Genomic DNA, 20,270 nt, shown 5'->3' on the forward strand with positions numbered 1-20,270 from the left:
CTATACTCTAACCACCTAAAGCCATATAGTCTATACTCTAACCACCTAAAGCCATATAGTCTATACTCTAACCACCTAAGCCATATAGTCTATACTCTAACCACCTAAAGCCATATAGTCTATACTCTAACCACTGACTAAAGCCATATAGTCTATACTCTAACCACCTAAAGCCATATAGTCTATACTCTAACCACCTAAAGCCATATAGTCTATACTCTAACCACCTGACTAAAGCCATATAGTCTATACTCTAACCACCTAAAGCCATATAGTCTATACTCTAACCACCTAAAGCCATATAGTCTATACTCTAACCACCTAAAGCCATGTAGTCTATACTCTAACCACCTGACTAAAGCCATATAGTCTATACTCTAACCACCTGACTAAAGCCATATAGTCTATACTCTAACCACCTGACTAAAGCCATATAGTCTATACTCTAACCACCTAAAGCCATATAGTCTATACTCTAACCACCTAAAGCCATATAGTCTATACTCTAACCACCTGACTAAAGCCATATAGTCTATACTCTAACCACCTAAAGCCATATAGTCTATACTCTAACCACCTAAAGCCATATAGTCTATACTCTAACCACCTAAAGCCATATAGTCTATACTCTAACCACCTAAAGCCATATAGTCTATACTCTAACCACCTAAAGCCAATATAGTCTATACTCTAACCACCTGACTAAAGCCATATAGTCCTATACTCTTAACCACCTGACTAAAGCCATATAGTCTATACTCTAACCACCTGACTAAAGGCCATATAGTCTATACTCTAAACCACCTGACTAAAGCCATATAGTCTATACTCTAACCAACTGACTAAAGCCATATAGTCTATACTCTAACCACCTAAAGCCATATAGTCTATACTCTAACCACCTAAAGCCATATAGTCTATACTTCTAACCACCTAAAGCCATATAGTCTATACTCTAACCACCTAAGCCATATAGTCTATACTCTAACCACCTAAAGCCATATAGTCTATCTCTAACCACCTGACTAAAGCCATATAGTCTATACTCTAACCACCTAAAGCCATATAGTCTATACTCTAACCACCTAAAGCCATATAGTCTATACTCTAACCACCTAAAGCCATATAGTCTATACTCTAACCACCTAAAGCCCATATAGTCTATACTCTAACCACCTAAAGCCATATAGTCTATACTCTAACCACCTAAAGCCATATAGTCTATACTCTAACCACCCTGACTAAAGCCATATAGTCTATACTCTACCACCTAAAGCCATATAGTCTATACTCTAACCACCTTAAAGCCATATAGTCTATACTCTAACCACCTGACTAAAGCCATATAGTCTATACTCTAACCACCTGACTAAAGCCATATAGTCTATACTCTAACCACCTGACTAAAGCCATATAGTCTATACTCTAACCACCTGACTAAAGCCATATAGTCTATACTCTAACCACCTGACTAAAGCCATATAGTCTATACTCTAACCACCTGACTAAAGCCATATAGTCTATACTCTAACCACCTGACTAAAGCCATATAGTCTATACTCTAACCACCTGACTAAAGCCATATAGTCTATACTCTAACCACCTGACTAAAGCCATATAGTCTATACTCTAACCACCTGACTAAAGCCATATAGTCTATACTCTAACCACCTAAAGCCATATAGTCTATACTCTAACCACCTAAAGCCATATAGTCTATACTCTAACCACCCTAAAGCCATATAGTCTATACTCTAACCACCTAAAGCCATATAGTCTATACTCTAACCACCTAAAGCCATATAGTCTATACTCTAACCACCTAAAGCCATATAGTCTATACTCTAACCACCTAAAGCCATATAGTCTATACTCTAACCACCTAAAGCCATATAGTCTATACTCTAACCACCTAAAGCCATATAGTCTATACTCTAACCACCTAAAGCCATATAGTCTATACTCTAACCACCTAAAGCCATATAGTCTATACTCTAACCACCTAAAGCCATATAGTCTATACTCTAACCACCTAAAGCCATATAGTCTATACTCTAACCACCCTAAAGCCATATAGTCTATACTCTAACCACCCTAAAGCCATATAGTCTATACTCTAACCACCTAAAGCCATATAGGTCCTATACTCTAACCACCTAAAGCCATATAGTCTATACTCTAACCACCTAAAGCCATATAGTCTATACTCTAACCACCTAAAGCCATATAGTCTATACTCTAACCACCTAAAGCCATATAGTCTATACTCTAACCACCTAAAGCCATATAGTCTATACTCTAACCACCCTAAAGCCATATAGTCTATACTCTAACCACCTAAAGCCATATAGTCTATACTCTAACCACCTAAAGCCATATAGTCTATACTCTAACCACCTGACTAAAGCCATGTAGTCTATACTCTAACCACCTAAAGCCATATAGTCTATACTCTAACCACCTAAAGCCATATAGTCTATACTCTAACCACCTGACTAAAGCCATATAGTCTATACTCTAACCACCTAAAGCCATATAGTCTATACTCTAACCACCTAAAGCCATATAGTCTATACTCTAACCACCTAAAGCCATATAGTCTATACTCTAACCACCTAAAGCCATATAGTCTATACTCTAACCACCTAAAGCCATATAGTCTATACTCTAACCACCTGACTAAAGCCATATAGTCTATACTCTAACCACCTAAAGCCATATAGTCTCTACTCTAACCACCTAAAGCCATATAGTCTCTACTCTAACCACCTAAAGCCATATAGTCTCTACTCTAACCACCTAAAGCCATATAGTCTATACTCTAACCACCTAAAGCCATATAGTCTATACTCTAACCACCTAAAGCCATATAGTCTATACTCTAACCACCTAAAGCCATATAGTCTATACTCTAACCACCTAAAGCCATATAGTCTATACTCTAACCACCTAAAGCCATATAGTCTATACTCTAACCACCTAAAGCCATATAGTCTATACTCTAACCACCTAAAGCCATATAGTCTATACTCTAACCACCTAAAGCCATATAGTCTATACTCTAACCACCTAAAGCCATGTAGTCTATACTCTAACCACCTAAAGCCATATAGTCTATACTCTAACCACCTAAAGCCATATAGTCTATACTCTAACCACCTAAAGCCATATAGTCTATACTCTAACCACCTAAAGCCATATAGTCTATACTCTAACCACCTAAAGCCATATAGTCTATACTCTAACCACCTAAAGCCATGTAGTCTATACTCTAACCACCTAAAGCCATATAGTCTATACTCTAACCACCTAAAGCCATATAGTCTATACTCTAACCACCTAAAGCCATATAGTCTATACTCTAACACCTAAAGCCATATAGTCTATACTCTAACCACCTAAAGCCATATAGTCTATACTCTAACCACCTAAAGCCATATAGTCTATACTCTAACCACCTAAAGCCATATAGTCTATACTCTAACCACCTAAAGCCATATAGTCTCTACTCTAACCACCTAAAGCCATATAGTCTATACTCTAACCACCTAAAGCCATATAGTCTATACTCTAACCACCTAAAGCCATATAGTCTATACTCTAACCACCTAAAGCCATATAGTCTATACTCTAACCACCTAAAGCCATATAGTCTATACTCTAACCACCTAAAGCCATATAGTCTATACTCTAACCACCTAAAGCCATATAGTCTATACTCTAACCACCTAAAGCCATATAGTCTATACTCTAACCACCTAAAGCCATATAGTCTATACTCTAACCACCTAAAGCCATATAGTCTATACTCTAACCACCTAAAGCCATATAGTCTATACTCTAACCACCTAAAGCCATGTAGTCTATACTCTAACCACCTGACTAAAGCCATATAGTCTCTTCCCAGTTAGATATTCTGGTGCCTTCCTGGTATTTCTTATTATTGATTGAAGACTTTTGCTACAGGATGCGATTGCTTTTCTTACCTCAGAGGGGTATCCTGGACAGAGGTAGGTTAAATACAGGTTCATAAAGCTTCATAGTGCCTACCTCTGTCCAGGATACCCCTCTGAGTGACTGTTTAAATACAGGTTCATAGCTTCATAGTGCCTACCTCTGTCCAGGTTACCCCTCTGAGTGACTGTTTAAATACAGGTTCATAGCTTCATAGTGCCTACCTCTGTCCAGGATACCCCTCTGAGTGACTGGTTAAATACAGGTTCATAGCTTCATAGTGCCTACCTCTGTCCAGGATACCCCTCTGAGTGACTCCCTGTTTAAATACAGGTTCATAGCTTCATAGTGCCTACCTCTGTCCAGGATACCCCTCTGAGTGACTCCCTGTTTAAATACAGGTTCATAGCTTCATAGTGCCTACCTCTGTCCAGGATACCCCTCTGAGTGACTCCCTGTTTAAATACAGGTTCATAGCTTCATAGTGCCTACCTCTGTCCAGGATACCCCTCTGAGTGACTCCCTGGTTAAATACAGGTTCATAGCTTCATAGTGCCTACCTCTGTCCAGGATACCCCTCTGAGTGACTGGTTAAATACAGGTTCATAGCTTCATAGTGCCTACCTCTGTCCAGGATACCCCTCTGAGTGACTGTTTAAATACAGGTTCATAGCTTCATAGTGCCTACCTCTGTCCAGGATACCCCTCTGAGTGACTCCCTGTTTAAATACAGGTTCATAGCTTCATAGTGCCTACCTCTGTCCAGGATACCCCTCTGAGTGACTGTTTAAATACAGGTTCATAGCTTCATAGTGCCTACCTCTGTCCAGGATACCCCTCTGAGTGACTGGTTAAATACAGGTTCATAGAGCTTCATAGTGCCTACCTCTGTCCAGGATACCCCTCTGAGTACTTGTTGTTCATACAGGAGCCCAGGGCTTCTAGAACAGCTCTGGAGGTGAAGTTCTCTGATGCGATCAGCTCCAGGCCAAAGGTCTGACGGTGCTTCTCTCTCTTGATGATGGAGAACACCTAGACAATACACTGATTCATTATAATACACCTAGACAATACACCGATTCATTATAATACACCTAGACAATACACCGATTCATTATAATACACCTAGACAATACACTGATTCATTATAATACACCTAGACAATACACTGATTCATTATAATACACCTAGACAATACACTGATTCATTATAATACACCTAGACAATACACAGATTCATTATAATACACCTAGACAATACACCGATTCATTATAATACACCTAGATAATACACTGATTCATTATAATACACCTAGATAATACACCAATTCATTATAATACACCTAGACAATACACTGATTCATTATAATACACCTAGACAATACACCGATTCATTATAATACACCTAGATAATACACCAATTCATTATAATACACCTAGACAATACACTGATTCATTATAATACACCTAGATAATACACCGATTCATTATAATACACCTAGACAATACACTGATTCATTATAATACACCTAGACAATACACTGATTCATTATAATACACCTAGATAATACACCGATTCATTATACTACACCGATTCATTATAATACACCTAGACAATACACCAATTCATTATAATACACACAATACACCGATTCATTATAATACACCTAGATAATACACCGATTCATTATAATACACCTAGATAATACACCAATTCATTATAATACACCTAGACAATACACTGATTCATTATAATACACCTAGACAATACACTGATTCATTATAATACACCTAGACAATACACTGATTCATTATAATACACCTAGACAATACACTGATTCATTATAATACACCTAGATAATACACCGATTCATTATAATACACCTAGATAATACACCAATTCATTATAATACACCTAGACAATACACCGATTCATTATAATACACCTAGATAATACACTGATTCATTAATCATTATAATACACACCTAACACAACCCGGCCTGTAGTTACCTGACCTTAACCCGGCCTGTAGTTACCTGACCTTAACCCAGCCTGTAGTTACCTGGCCTCAACCCGGCCTGTAGTTACCTGGCCTTAACCCAGCCTGTAGTTACCTGGCCTCAACCCAGCCTGTAGTTACCTGGCCTGTAGTTACCTGGCCTGTAGTTACCTGGCCTCAACCCAGCCTGTAGTTACCTGGCCTCAACCCGGCCTGTAGTTACCTGGCCTCAACCCAGCCTGTAGTTACCTGGCCTGTAGTTACCTGGCCTGTAGTTACCTGGCCTCAACCCAGCCTGTAGTTACCTGGCCTCAACCCGGCCTGTAGTTACCGGACCTCAACCCGGCCTGTAGTACCTGGCCTTAACCCAGCCTGTAGTTACCTGGCCTCAACCCGGCCTGTAGTTACCTGGCCTCAACCCGACCTGTAGTACCTGGCCTTAACCCAGCCTGTAGTTACCTGGCCTCAACCCGGCCTGTAGTTACCTGGCCTCAACCCGGCCTGTAGTTACCTGGCCTCAACCCAGCCTGTAGTTACCTGGCCTCAACCCGGCCTGTAGTTACCTGGCCTCAACCCGGCCTGTAGTTACCTGGCCTTAACCCAGCCTGTAGTTACCTGGCCTGTAGTTACCTGGCCTGTAGTTACCTGGCCTCAACCCAGCCTGTAGTTACCTGGCCTCAACCCGGCCTGTAGTTACCTGGCCTCAACCCGGCCTGTAGTTACCTGGCCTCAACCCGGCCTGTAGTTACCTGGCCTTAACCCAGCCTGTAGTTACCTGGCCTGTAGTTACCTGGCCTTAACCCAGCCTGTAGTTACCGGACCTCAACCCGGCCTGTAGTTACCTGACCTTAACCCAGCCTGTAGTTACCTGGCCTGTAGTTACCTGTCCTCAACCCGGCCTGTAGTTACCTGGCCTCAACCCAGCCTGTAGTTACCTGGCCTCAACCCGGCCTGTAGTTACCTGGCCTTAACCCAGCCTGTAGTTACCTGGCCTGTAGTTACCTGGCCTTAACCCAGCCTGTAGTTACCTGGCCTGTAGTTACCTGGCCTTAACCCAGCCTGTAGTTACCGGACCTCAACCCGGCCTGTAGTTACCTGACCTTAACCCAGCCTGTAGTTACCTGGCCTCAACCCGGCCTGTAGTTACCTGGCCTTAACCCAGCCTGTAGTTACCTGGCCTCAACCCGGCCTGTAGTTACCTGGCCTTAACCCAGCCTGTAGTTACCTGGCCTTAACCCAGCCTGTAGTTACCTGGCCTGTAGTTACCTGGCCTTAACCCAGCCTGTAGTTACCTGGCCTGTAGTTACCTGGCCTTAACCCAGCCTGTAGTTACCGGACCTCAACCCGGCCTGTAGTTACCTGACCTTAACCCAGCCTGTAGTTACCTGGCCTCAACCCGGCCTGTAGTTACCTGGCCTTAACCCAGCCTGTAGTTACCTGGCCTCAACCCGGCCTGTAGTTACCTGGCCTTAACCCAGCCTGTAGTTACCTGGCCTTAACCCAGCCTGTAGTTACCTGGCCTTAACCCAGCCTGTAGTTACCTGGCCTTAACCCAGCCTGTAGTTACCTGGCCTTAACCCAGCCTGTAGTTACCTGGCCTTAACCCAGCCTGTAGTTACCTGGCCTGTAGTTACCTGGCCTGTAGTTACCTGGCTGAAACACATTGCCCTTTATATTCGGTACGAGGAAACGTAAAAGTGACGTCATCAACAGCAACGAGTCAGTTTAGGTAGAAACACCATCGGAGGGAAAATGTGCATATTTTATCACCATGTGGATTCTAGAATATAGAAACCAGGCTTAAACACACAGCCTTATAGACACTCACACCAGGAACCAATCAGACACTCACACCAGGAACCAATCAGACACTCACACCAGGAACCAATCAGATCCCTTCGTCAACAACATTCACATTTCAAAAGGTCCTTTCTGATTGAGCTCACAGTGTTTACTGTGAATGCGGGGCTCCGCAAAAATTGCCTTTTGGAGGACGCATTGTCGACAAAGGGCGATCGGTTTCAATCCCGGCCTCATACATACATGGGGCGGCAGCGTAGCCTAGTGGTTAGAGCATTGGACTAGTAACCGGAAGGTTGCAAGTTCAAACCCCCGAGCTGACAAGGTACAAATCTGTCGTTCTGCCCCTGAACAGGCAGTTAACCCATTGTTCCCAGGCCGTCATTGAAAATAAGAATATGTTCTTAACTGACTTGCCTGGTTAAATAAAGGTAAAAAAAAAATACATACACACACCCACACACACACAAACACACACACACAAACTCCCCCCCCCCCCCCCCCCCCCCCCCACCCCACCCCCCGTGTGACGTACCTCAGAGTCGTTGGAGCTGAGTGGCTCCTGCATCATCTTGTTGTGAGACTCCCACACGTCCTTACTGACATGGTGACTGGTACCGTTGCTATGAGACATGACGACTGGTACTGATCTACAGACACAGACAAGACAGCCAGTTAGTTAGTTAGTTAGTTAGTTAGTTAGTTAAAGCTGTGAGACATGACGACTGGTACTGATCTACAGACAAGACAGATAGTTAGTTAGTTAGTTAGTTAGTTAGTTAGTTAGTTAGTTAGTTAAAGCTGTGAGACATGACGACTGGTACTGATCTACAGACACAGACAAGACAGCCAGTTAGTTAGTTAGTTAGTTAAGCTATGAGACATGACAGACAGTTAGTTAGTTAGTTAAGCTATGAGACAAGACAGCCAGTTAGTTAGTTAGTTAGTTAGTTAGTTAAGCTATGAGACAAGACAGACAGACAGTTAGTTAGTTAAGCTATGCCAAATAAGATTCAACAGTATCTTTTGCCAACCCCTCTAAATATCAGTTGTTGGGAAAATATAGTATTCAGGGCTATATTTAGTCAGGTTATCACAGGAACAGCCATGTTTAAACCAACAGGACTATATTTAGTCAGGATATCTGGTATTCAGGACTATATTTAGTCAGGTTATCTGGTATTCAGGACTATATTTAGTCAGGTTATCACAGGAACAGCCATGTTTAAACCAACAGGACTATATTTAGTCAGGTCATCTGGTATTCAGGACTATATTTAGTCAGGTCATCTGGTATTCAGGACTGTATTTAGTCAGGTTATCACTAGAACAGACATGTTTAAACCAACAGGACTATATTTAGTCAGGTCATCTGGTATTCAGGACTATATTTAGTCAGGTTATCACTGGAACAGCCATGTTTAAACCAACAGGACTGTATTTAGTCAGGTTATCACTAAAACAGATATGTTTAAACCAACAGGACTATATTTAGTCAGGTTATCTGGTATTCAGGACTATATTTAGTCAGGTTATCACAGGAACATCCATGTTTAGTCCAACAGGACTATATTTAGTCAGGTTATCTGGTATTCAGGACTATATTTAGTCAGGATATCACTGGAACAGCCATGTTTAAACCAACAGGACTATATTTAGTCAGGATATCACAGGAACAGCCATGTTTAAACCAACAGGACTATATTTAGTCAGGATATCACTGGAACAGCCATGTTTAAACCAACAGGACTATATTTAGTCAGGTTATCACTGGAACAGCCATGTTAAAACCAACAGGACTATATTTAGTCAGGTTATCACTAGAACAGACATGTTTAAACCAACAGGACTATATTTAGTCAGGTCATCTGGTATTCAGGACTGTATTTAGTCAGGTTATCACTGGAACAGCCATGTTTAAACCAACAGGACTATATTTAGTCAGGTTATCACAGGAACAGCCATGTTAAAACCAACAGGACTATATTTAGTCAGGTTATCACTGGAACAGCCATGTTTAAACCAACAGGACTATATTTAGTCAGGTCATCTGGTATTCAGGACTATATTTAGTCAGGTTATCACTGGAACAGTGTGTAAGGAATAGGGTGCCATTTGGTATGGTCCTGGTGGAAATAGTGGACTATGTAGGGAATAGGATGCCATTTGGTATGGTTCTGGTGGAAATAGTGGACTATGTAGGGAATAGGATGCCATTTGGTATGGTTCTGGTGGAAATAGTGGACTATGTAGGGAATAGGATGCCATTTGGTATGGTTCTGGTGGAAATAGTGGACTATGTAGGGAATAGGATGCCATTTGGTATGGTTCTGGTGGAAATAGTGGACTATGTAGGGAATAGGATGCCATTTGGTATGGTTCTGGTGGAAATAGTGGACTATGTAGGGAATAGGATGCCATTTGGTATGGTTCTGGAGGAAATAGTGGACTATGTAGGGAATAGGGTGCCATTTGGTATGGTCCTGGTGGAAATAGTCCAACAGGACTATATTTAGTCAGGTTATCTGGTATTCAGGACTATATTTAGTCAGGATATCACTGGAACAGCCATGTTTAAACCAACAGGACTATATTTAGTCAGGTTATCACTGGAACAGACATGTTTAAACCAACAGGACTATATTTAGTCAGGTTATCACTAGAACAGACATGTTTAAACCAACAGGACTGTATTTAGTCAGGTTATCACTGGAACAGACATGTTTAAACCAACAGGACTATATTTAGTCAGGTCATCTGGTATTCAGGACTATATTTAGTCAGGTCATCTGGTATTCAGGACTATATTTAGTCAGGTTATCACTGGAACAGTGTGTAAGGAATAGGGTGCCATTTGGTATGGTCCTGGTGGAAATAGTGGACTATGTAGGGAATAGGATGCCATTTGGTATGGTTCTGGTGGAAATAGTGGACTATGTAGGGAATAGGATGCCATTTGGTATGGTTCTGGTGGAAATAGTGGACTATGTAGGGAATAGGATGCCATTTGGTATGGTCCTGGTGGAAATAGTGGACTATGTAGGGAATAGGATGCCATTTGGTATGGTTCTGGTGGAAATAGTGGACTATGTAGGGAATAGGGTGCCATTTGGTATGGTCCTGGTGGAAATAGTGGACTATGTAGGGAATAGGGTGCCACCCCTGTCACTGCCACTCTGTGTCTGATGCAACAGCAGCTGGACTCATGACTTCTGTTATCTTGTTTGTCCAATTTAAAGAGGCCAGCCACCGTCAGCTAACTAACCTCGCTAGATAAAGTCACCCATTCTGTGTTGTAGCGTGTAAAGCAGGGGGTTCTTTAACCTTTTCAGCCTGGGACCCAAACTAACCTCGCTAGATAAAGTCACCCATTCTGTGTTGTAGCGTGTAAAGCAGGGGGTTCTTTAACCTGTTCAGCCTGGGACCCAAACTAACCTCGCTAGATAAAGTCACCCATTCTGTGTTGTAGCGTGTAAAGCAGGGGGTTCTTTAACCTTTTCAGCCTGGGACCCAAACTAACCTCGCTAGATAAAGTCACCCATTCTGTGTTGTAGCGTGTAAAGCAGGGGGTTCTTTAACCTTTTCAGTCTGGGACCCAAACCAAACTCGCTAGATAAAGTCACCCATTCTGTGTTGTAGCGTGTAAAGCAGGGGGTTCTTTAACCTGTTCAGCCTGGCACCCAAATTAGACATTCAGTTTTCCTGGGACCCAAGCGTAGTAAAATATGCAACTATACATAAATATCGGTACATTTCAGCCCTTCAGGTGGTAATAGACCAGAGGTTCGTTCCCTTCAGGTGGTAATAGACCAGAGGTTCGTTCCCTTCAGGTGGTAATAGACCAGAGGTTCGTTCCCTTCAGGTGGTAATAGACCAACTATACATAAATATCGGTACATTTCAGCCCTTCAGGTGGTAATAGACCAGAGGTTCGTTCCCTTCAGGTGGTAATAGACCAGAGGTTCGTTCCCTTCAGGTGGTAATAGACCAGAGGTTCGTTCCCTTCAGGTGGTAATAGACCAACTATACATAAATATCGGTACATTTCAGCCCTTCAGGTGGTAATAGACCAGAGGTTCGTTCCCTTCAGGTGGTAATAGACCAGAGGTTCGTTCCCTTCAGGTGGTAATAGACCAACTATACATAAATATCGGTACATTTCAGCCCTTCAGGTGGTAATAGACCAGAGGTTCGTTCCCTTCAGGTGGTAATAGACCAGAGGTTCGTTCCCTTCAGGTGGTAATAGACCAACTATACATAAATATCGGTACATTTCAGCCCTTCAGGTGGTAATAGACCAGAGGTTCGTTCCCTTCAGGTGGTAATAGACCAGAGGTTCGTTCCCTTCAGGTGGTAATAGACCAACTATACATAAATATCGGTACATTTCAGCCCTTCAGGTGGTAATAGACCAGAGGTTCGTTCCCTTCAGGTGGTAATAGACCAGAGGTTCGTTCCCTTCAGGTGGTAATAGACCAACTATACATAAATATCGGTACATTTCAGCCCTTCAGGTGGTAATAGACCAGAGGTTCGTTCCCTTCAGGTGGTAATAGACCAGAGGTTCGTTCCCTTCAGGTGGTAATAGACCAACTATACATAAATATCGGTACATTTCAGCCCTTCAGGTGGTAATAGACCAGAGGTTCGTTCCCTTCAGGTGGTAATAGACCAACTATACATAAATATCGGTACATTTCAGCCCTTATACCTAAAACAAATAACAATGACATTAAATATCCATATAAATATCTATTCATGTTTATTTTCCCCCATTAAAAACACTCTGACATATCTGTCTAGGTTGGAACTGTTGTAGATGAACAACCCAGAACTGTGTTCTCTGTCAGTCAGGAGACCACTTCCTGTTGTAGATGAACAACCCAGAACTGTGTTCTCTGTCAGTCAGGAGACCACTTCCTGTTGTAGATGAACAACCCAGAACTGTGTGAGTGGGTTCTCAGGCAGGAGACCACTTCCTGTTTGTAGATTAACAACCCAGAACTGTGTGAGGTGGGTTCTCAGTCAGGAGACCACTTCCTGTTTGTAGATGAACAACGCAGAACTGTGTGAGTGGGTTCTCAGTCAGGAGACCACTTCCTGTTTGTAGATGAACAACCCAGAACTGTGTGAGGTGGGTTCTCAGTCAGGAGACCACTTCCTGTTTGTAGATGAACAACCCAGAACTGTGTGAGGTGGGTTCTCAGTCAGGAGACCACTTCCTGTTTGTAGATGAACAACCCAGAACTGTGTGAGGTGGGTTCTCAGTCAGGAGACCACTTCCTGTTTGTAGATGAACAACCCAGAACTGTGTGAGGTGGGTTCTCAGTCAGGAGACCACTTCCTGTTTGTAGATGAACAACCCAGAACTGTGTGAGGTGGGTTCTCAGTCAGGAGACCACTTCCTGTTTGTAGATGAACAACCCAGAACTGTGTGAGGTGGGTTCTCAGTCAGGAGACCACTTCCTGTTGTAGATGAACAACCCAGAACTGTGTTCTCTGTCAGTCAGGAGACCACTTCCTGTTGTAGATGAACAACCCAGAACTGTGTGAGGTGGGTTCTCAGTCAGGAGACCACTTCCTGTTTGTAGATGAACAACCCAGAACTGTGTGAGGTGGGTTCTCAGTCAGGAGACCACTTCCTGTTTGTAGATGAACAACCCAGAACTGTGTGAGGTGGGTTCTCAGTCAGGAGACCACTTCCTGTTTGTAGATGAACAACCCAGAACTGTGTGAGGTGGGTTCTCAGTCAGGAGACCACTTCCTGTTTGTAGATGAACAACCCAGAACTGTGTGAGGTGGGTTCTCAGTCAGGAGACCACTTCCTGTTTGTAGATGAACAACCCAGAACTGTGTGAGTGGGTTCTCAGTCAACCCTGGAGATCTCTGGTCTCCACAACCAAACCCTGGAGATCCCTCTGGTCTCCACAACCAAACCCATTAGATAACCCTGGAGATCCCTCTGGTCTCCACAACCAAACCCATTAGATAACCCCAGAGAACTCTCTGGTCTCCATAACCAAACCCATTCTCTCAGGGATAGATAACCCTGGAGATCTCTCAAACTTCCTGTTTTCCTCAAAAAGCATCTTGCTTCAATCAGTTTATTCCAGTTCAGAATAACAATTATTATTGTATTTTAACAGCAACAGTTCCAACCTAGACTAGTTTTCAACAGTCATTTCTACAGTCAGATGTCCAGTAGGCCTGATCAACAGTTCCAACCTAGACTAGTTTTCAACAGTCATTTCTACAGTCAGATGTCCAGTAGGCCTGATCAACAGTTCCAACCTAGACTAGTTATCAACAGTCATTTCTACAGTCAGATGTCCAGTAGGCCTGATCAACAGTTCCAACCTAGACTAGTTTTCAACAGTCATTTCTACAGTCAGATGTCCAGTAGGCCTGATCAACAGTTCCAACCTAGACTAGTTTTCAACAGTCATTTCTACAGTCAGATGTCCAGTAGGCCTGATCAACAGTTCCAACCTAGACTAGTTTTCAACAGTCATTTCTACAGTCAGATGTCCAGTAGGCCTGATCAACAGTTCCAACCTAGACTAGTTATCAACAGTCATTTCTACAGTCAGATGTCCAGTAGGCCTGATCAACAGTTCCAACCTAGACTAGTTTTCAACAGTCATTTCTACAGTCAGATGTCCAGTAGGCCTGATCAACAGTTCCAACCTAGACTAGTTTTCAACAGTCATTTCTACAGTCAGATGTCCAGTAGGCCTGATCAACTGTTCCAACCTAGACTAGTTTTCAACAGTCATTTCTACAGTCAGATGTCCAGTAGGCCTGATCAACAGTTCCAACCTAGACTAGTTTTCAACAGTCATTTCTACAGTCAGATGTCCAGTAGGCCTGATCAACTGTTCCAACCTAGACTAGTTTTCAACAGTCATTTTTACAGTCAGATGTCCAGTAGGCCTGATCAACAGTTCCAACCTAGACTAGTTTTCAACCGTCATTTTTACAGTCAGATGTCCAGTAGGCCTGATCAACAATTCCAACCTAGACTAGTTTTCAACAGTCATTTCTACAGTCAGATGTCCAGTAGGCCTGATCAACAGTTCCAACCTAGACTAGTTTTCAACAGTCATTTCTACAGTCAGATGTCCAGTAGGCCTGATCAACAGTTCCAACCTAGACTAGTTTTCAACAGTCATTTCTACAGTCAGATGTCCAGTAGGCCTGATCAACAGTTCCAACCTAGACTAGTTTTCAACAGTCATTTCTACAGTCAGATGTCCAGTAGGCCTGATCAACAGTTCCAACCTAGACTAGTTTTCAACAGTCATTTCTACAGTCAGATGTCCAGTAGGCCTGATCAACTGTTCCAACCTAGACTAGTTTTCAACAGTCATTTCTACAGTCAGATGTCCAGTAGGCCTGATCAACAGTTCCAACCTAGACTAGTTTTCAACAGTCATTTCTACAGTCAGATGTCCAGTAAGCCTGATCAACAGTTCCAACCTAGACTAGTTTTCAACAGTCATTTCTACAGTCAGATGTACAGTAGGCCTGATCATATACCATCTGGGTTGAACTATCAGTAGCTGGCTTTGGTGAATGTTAGATATTATCTGTGTACAAGACCAGGGGATTGTTAGAAAGAGGAAGTCACATCTACTGAGAGAGTTAGTTAGTTAGTCCCTGATTTCTGATGATCATCAACTGTTAGAAAATGACAACAATGTCTTGCTAGTTGAGTGACTGGTCCAAAGTCGAAGCCCAGTTTCCTGAATCATTCTGTCCTGTTCTGAAATAACTCTCTGGGTTTACCATCATGATGTGGATGTTTGATCAGGACGTGTCGTTTTATTAAATGTGTTCGTTATCAGAGACTCATTACTAAGCACTTCCACACACAAAACACTTTGTGGGCGCTCCTCATGCGTTTGTATGAAAGAGAGAGAAACTCTGGACGCTCCTCATGCCTTTGTATGAAAGAGAGAAACTCTGGACGCTCCTCGTACCTTTGTATGAAAGAGAGAGACTCTGGACGCTCTTCATACCTTTGTATGAAAGAGAGAGACTCTGGACGCTCTTCATACCTTTGTATGAAAGAGAGAGACTCTGGACGCTCTTCATACCTTTGTATGAAAGAGAGAGACTCTGGACGCTCTTCATACCTTTGTATGAAAGAGAGAGACTCTGGACGCTCTTCATACCTTTGTATGAAAGAGAGACTCTGGACGCTCTTCATACCTTTGTATGAAAGAGAGAGACTCTGGACGCTCTTCATACCTTTGTATGAAAGATAGAGCGTCCAGAGTCTCTATCTGTAGGGTAAGGTACGGGTCATTGTGTCTATCTGTAGGGTAAGGTACGGGTCATTGCGTCTATCTGTAGGGTAAGGTACGGGTCATTGCGTCTATCTGTAGGGTAAGGTACGGGTCATTGCGTCTATCTGTAGGGTAAGGTACGGGTCATTGCGTCTATCTGTAGGGTAAGGTACGGGTCATTGTGTCTATCTGTAGGGTGAGGTACGGGTCATTGTGTCTATCTGTAGGGTGAGGTACGGGTCATTGTGTCTATCTGTAGGGTGAGGTACGGGTCATTGTGTCTATCTGTAGGGTGAGGTACGGGTCATTGTGTCTATCTGTAGGGTGAGGTACGGGTCATTGTGTCTATCTGTAGGGTGAGGTACGGGTCATTGTGTCTATCTGTAGGGTGAGGTACGGGTCATTGTGTCTATCTGTAGGGTGAGGTACGGGTCATTGTGTCTATCTGTAGGGTAAGGTACGGGTCATTGCGTCTATCTGTAGGGTAAGGTACGGGTCATTGTGTCTATCTGTAGGGTAAGGTACGGGTCAGTTAGAGTACGACCGTCCCGAGGATCCCGCATAGCACTGACCCTCAAGTCAGCCAGCAGGTTCAGCTGTCTCGTGACATGCGGTCTAACTGTTTCACTACATTTACGATATTACGAGCCGATTTGACTAAATAGAACATTTGAGTTAATGCATAATCCTTTTTTTTTTTAAATAGGACTCACATATTCAAGAAAAAGTTACACATTGTATCATAGCTAACTTAGCTATGAGTTTCTAGCTAGAAAAAGTGTCAAACGTCACCCCAAAAACCGCACGCTAATCGAGCCATTTTATTTGTGAATAGCGTACAAAAAGCGTAAATATTTATTTATTTATTTATTTTTATTTCACCTTTATTTAACCAGGTAGGCTAGTTGAGAACAAGTTCTCATTTGCAACTGCGACCTGGCCAAGATAAAGCATAGCAGTGTGAGCAGACAACAAAGAGTTACACATGGAGTAAACAATTAACAAGTCAATAACACAGTAGAAAACGAAGGGTGGGGTCTATATACAATGTGTGCAAAAGGCATGAAATATAACAACTAAAGAGTTATTTAGCTGGGTACCCACCGGGTCGCTCGGCTGTGCAGCTGTCACCGTTGGAAATCTGACGTTTGGAGAAAGACAAACATGCAAATTGAGTTTACTAGGAATACAAAGTCCGCGAAACCTATAAACCAATCAGTGTACAGAGAGACATGATGTCCACGCCCCCTTTCTCGCTGTTAGCCAATAAAAACACATAACAGAAACATCTGAACTTTCCAATGAAACTGATAGACAGTGATGAAATAATACCGTACTGTACAAATATCTTGATTAAAGTGCCTATAAATAGTTGAATTATGAAATAATTATTATGATACAACATGGTACATTCAGAACAGCATTTAAATGGTTATAGTGATATGATAGATAGTATAGTACCTTAGGTCCCACCCAGTCAAAGACAGACGGTTATAACAGACCAATTAGGATCAGTTATTGTACCTTAGGTCCCACCCTGTCAAAGACAGACAGTCATAATAGACCAATAGGATCAGTTATAGCACCTTAGGTCCCACCCAGTCAAAGACAGACGGTTATAACAGACCAATTAGGATCAGTTATTGTACCTTAGGTCCCACCCTGTCAAAGACAGACAGTCAATACAGACCAATAGGATCAGTTATTGTACCTTAGGTCCCACCCTGTCAAAGACAGACAGTCATAACAGACCAATAGGATCAGTTATAGCACCTTAGGTCCCACCCTGTCAAAGACAGACAGTCACAACAGACCTACAGACTCTATATATAGTTGTCCTGGCCTACCTCCTTCAGGTAATAAATGCAATGCAGTATTCGCCTTATATTTAGCTAATTAATGAGATTATGCATAATAAGGTTCTAACTGATAGCCTCTGTCTCTTGTGAAATGTTCCCCACAGGCCTCTCTCCTTGAAACACACTCCTTGGAGTCCCATGCAGAAGAAGCCTAGAACAGGTTGCTGGACATCGTTTTCTGTTCCATTTCTTATACCAATAGACTATTGGATGAGGAAACTCTATGTTTACAAACAGTAGCCAATAGAGCTCAGGGGTTTGAATGAAGAGCGAACGCCTGATGGTGGTAGGATGGAGCAGTTATTAATTCAGCCAATAGAACTCAGGGGTTTGAATGAAGAGTGAACGCCTGATGGTGGTAGGATGGAGCAGTTATTAATTCAGCCAATAACCATTCAGATGGTGGTAGGATGGAGCAGTTATTAATTCAGACCCATAACCATTCAGACCCATAACCATTCAGATGGTGGTAGGATGGAGCAGTTATTAATTCAGCCAATAGAGCTCAGGGGTTTGAATGAAGAGCGAACGCCTGATGGTGGTAGGATGGAGCAGTTATTAATTCAGCCAATAGAACTCAGGGGTTTGAATGAAGAGCGAACGCCTGATGGTGGTAGGATGGAGCAGTTATTAATTCAGACCCATAACCATTCAGATGGTGGTAGGATGGAGCAGTTATTAATTCAGACCCATAACCATTCAGATGGTGGTAGGATGGAGCAGTTATTAATTCAGACCCATAACCATTCAGATGGTGGTAGGATGGAGCAGTTATTAATTCAGACCCATAACCATTCAGATGGTGGTAGGATGGAGCAGTTATTAATTCAGACCCATAACCATTCAGATGGTGGTAGGATGGAGCAGTTATGAATTCAGACCCATAACCATTCAGATGGTGGTAGGATGGAGCAGTTATTAATTCAGACCCATAACCATTCAGATGGTGGTAGGATGGAGCAGTTATTAATTCAGACCCATAACCATTCAGACCCATAACCATTCAGATGGTGGTAGGATGGAGCAGTTATTAATTCAGACCCATAACCATTCAGACCCAGAACCATTCAGACTCATAACCATTCAGACCCATAACCATTCAGACCCATAACCATTCAGATGGTGGTAGGATGGAGCAGTTATTAATTCAGACCCATAACCATTCAGATGGTGGTAGGATGGAGCAGTTATTAATTCAGACCCATAACCATTCAGATGGTGGTAGGATGGAGCAGTTATTAATTCAGACCCATGACCATTCAGATGGTGGTAGGATGGAGCAGTTATTAATTCAGACCCATAACCATTCAGACCTATAACCATTCAGACCCATAACCATTCAGACCCATAACCATTCAGATGGTGGTAGGATGGAGCAGTTATTAATTCAGACCCATAACCATTCAGACCACTAACCATTCAGACCCATAACCATTCAGATGGTGGTAGGATGGAGCAGTTATTAATTCAGACCCATAACCATTCAGATGGTGGTAGGATGGAGCAGTTATTAATTCAGACCCATAACCATTCAGACCACTAACCATTCAGACCCATAACCATTCAGATGGTGGTAGGATGGAGCAGTTATTAATTCAGACCCATAACCATTCAGATGGTGGTAGGATGGAGCAGTTATTAATTCAGACCCATAACCATTCAGATGGTGGTAGGATGGAGCAGTTATTAATTCAGACCCATAACCATTCAGACCTATAACCATTCAGACCCATAACCATTCAGACCCATAACCATTCAGATGGTGGTAGGATGGAGCAGTTATTAATTCAGACCCATAACCATTCAGACCCATAACCATTCAGACCCATAACCATTCAGATGGTGGTAGGATGGAGCAGTTATTAATTCAGACCCATAACCATTCAGACCCATAACCATTCAGACCCATAACCATTCAGACCCATAACCATTCAGACCCATAACCATTCAGATGGTGGTAGGATGGAGCAGTTATTAATTCAGACCCATAACCATTCAGATGGTGGTAGGATGGAGCAGTTATTAATTCAGACCCATAACCATTCAGACCCATAACCATTCAGACCCATAACCATTCAGATGGTGGTAGGATGGAGCAGTTATTAATTCAGACCATAACCATTCAGACCTATAACCATTCAGACCTATAACCATTCAGACCTATAACCATTCAGACCCATAACCATTCAGACCCATAACCATTCAGATGGTGGTAGGATGGAGCAGTTATTAATTCAGACCCATAACCATTCAGACCCATAACCATTCAGATGGTGGTAGGATGGAGCAGTTATTAATTCAGCCAATAGAGCTCAGGGGTTTGAATGAAGAGCGAACGCCTGATGGTGGTAGGATGGAGCAGTTATT

General features: G+C 42.5%; 1 protein-coding gene across 3 annotated transcripts in view; it reads right to left on the minus strand.

Moving 5' to 3' along the window:
- Positions 1 to 17,242, minus strand: part of LOC116371563 (serine hydroxymethyltransferase, cytosolic) — a 49,776-nt gene extending 32,534 nt beyond the window's left edge. For 2 of the 3 annotated variants that reach the window (XM_031820419.1, XM_031820418.1), the window contains exons 1-3: positions 17,149 to 17,242; positions 8,289 to 8,403; positions 4,841 to 4,986 (exon numbers count right to left, since the gene is read on the minus strand). In XM_031820419.1, the coding sequence (XP_031676279.1) occupies positions 4,841 to 4,986; positions 8,289 to 8,387 (245 nt within the window). In that variant the 5' untranslated portion in view covers positions 8,388 to 8,403; positions 17,149 to 17,242. Of the gene's footprint in view, positions 1 to 4,050; positions 4,092 to 4,840; positions 4,987 to 8,288; positions 8,404 to 17,148 lie in introns of those variants that run through there. The other variant, XM_031820420.1, reaches the window with a different exon arrangement.
- Positions 17,243 to 20,270: the final 3,028 nt, after the last annotated feature.

This window comes from Oncorhynchus kisutch, unplaced genomic scaffold, assembly GCF_002021735.2.
Source record: "Oncorhynchus kisutch isolate 150728-3 unplaced genomic scaffold, Okis_V2 scaffold3378, whole genome shotgun sequence".
NCBI lineage: Eukaryota > Metazoa > Chordata > Actinopteri > Salmoniformes > Salmonidae > Oncorhynchus > Oncorhynchus kisutch.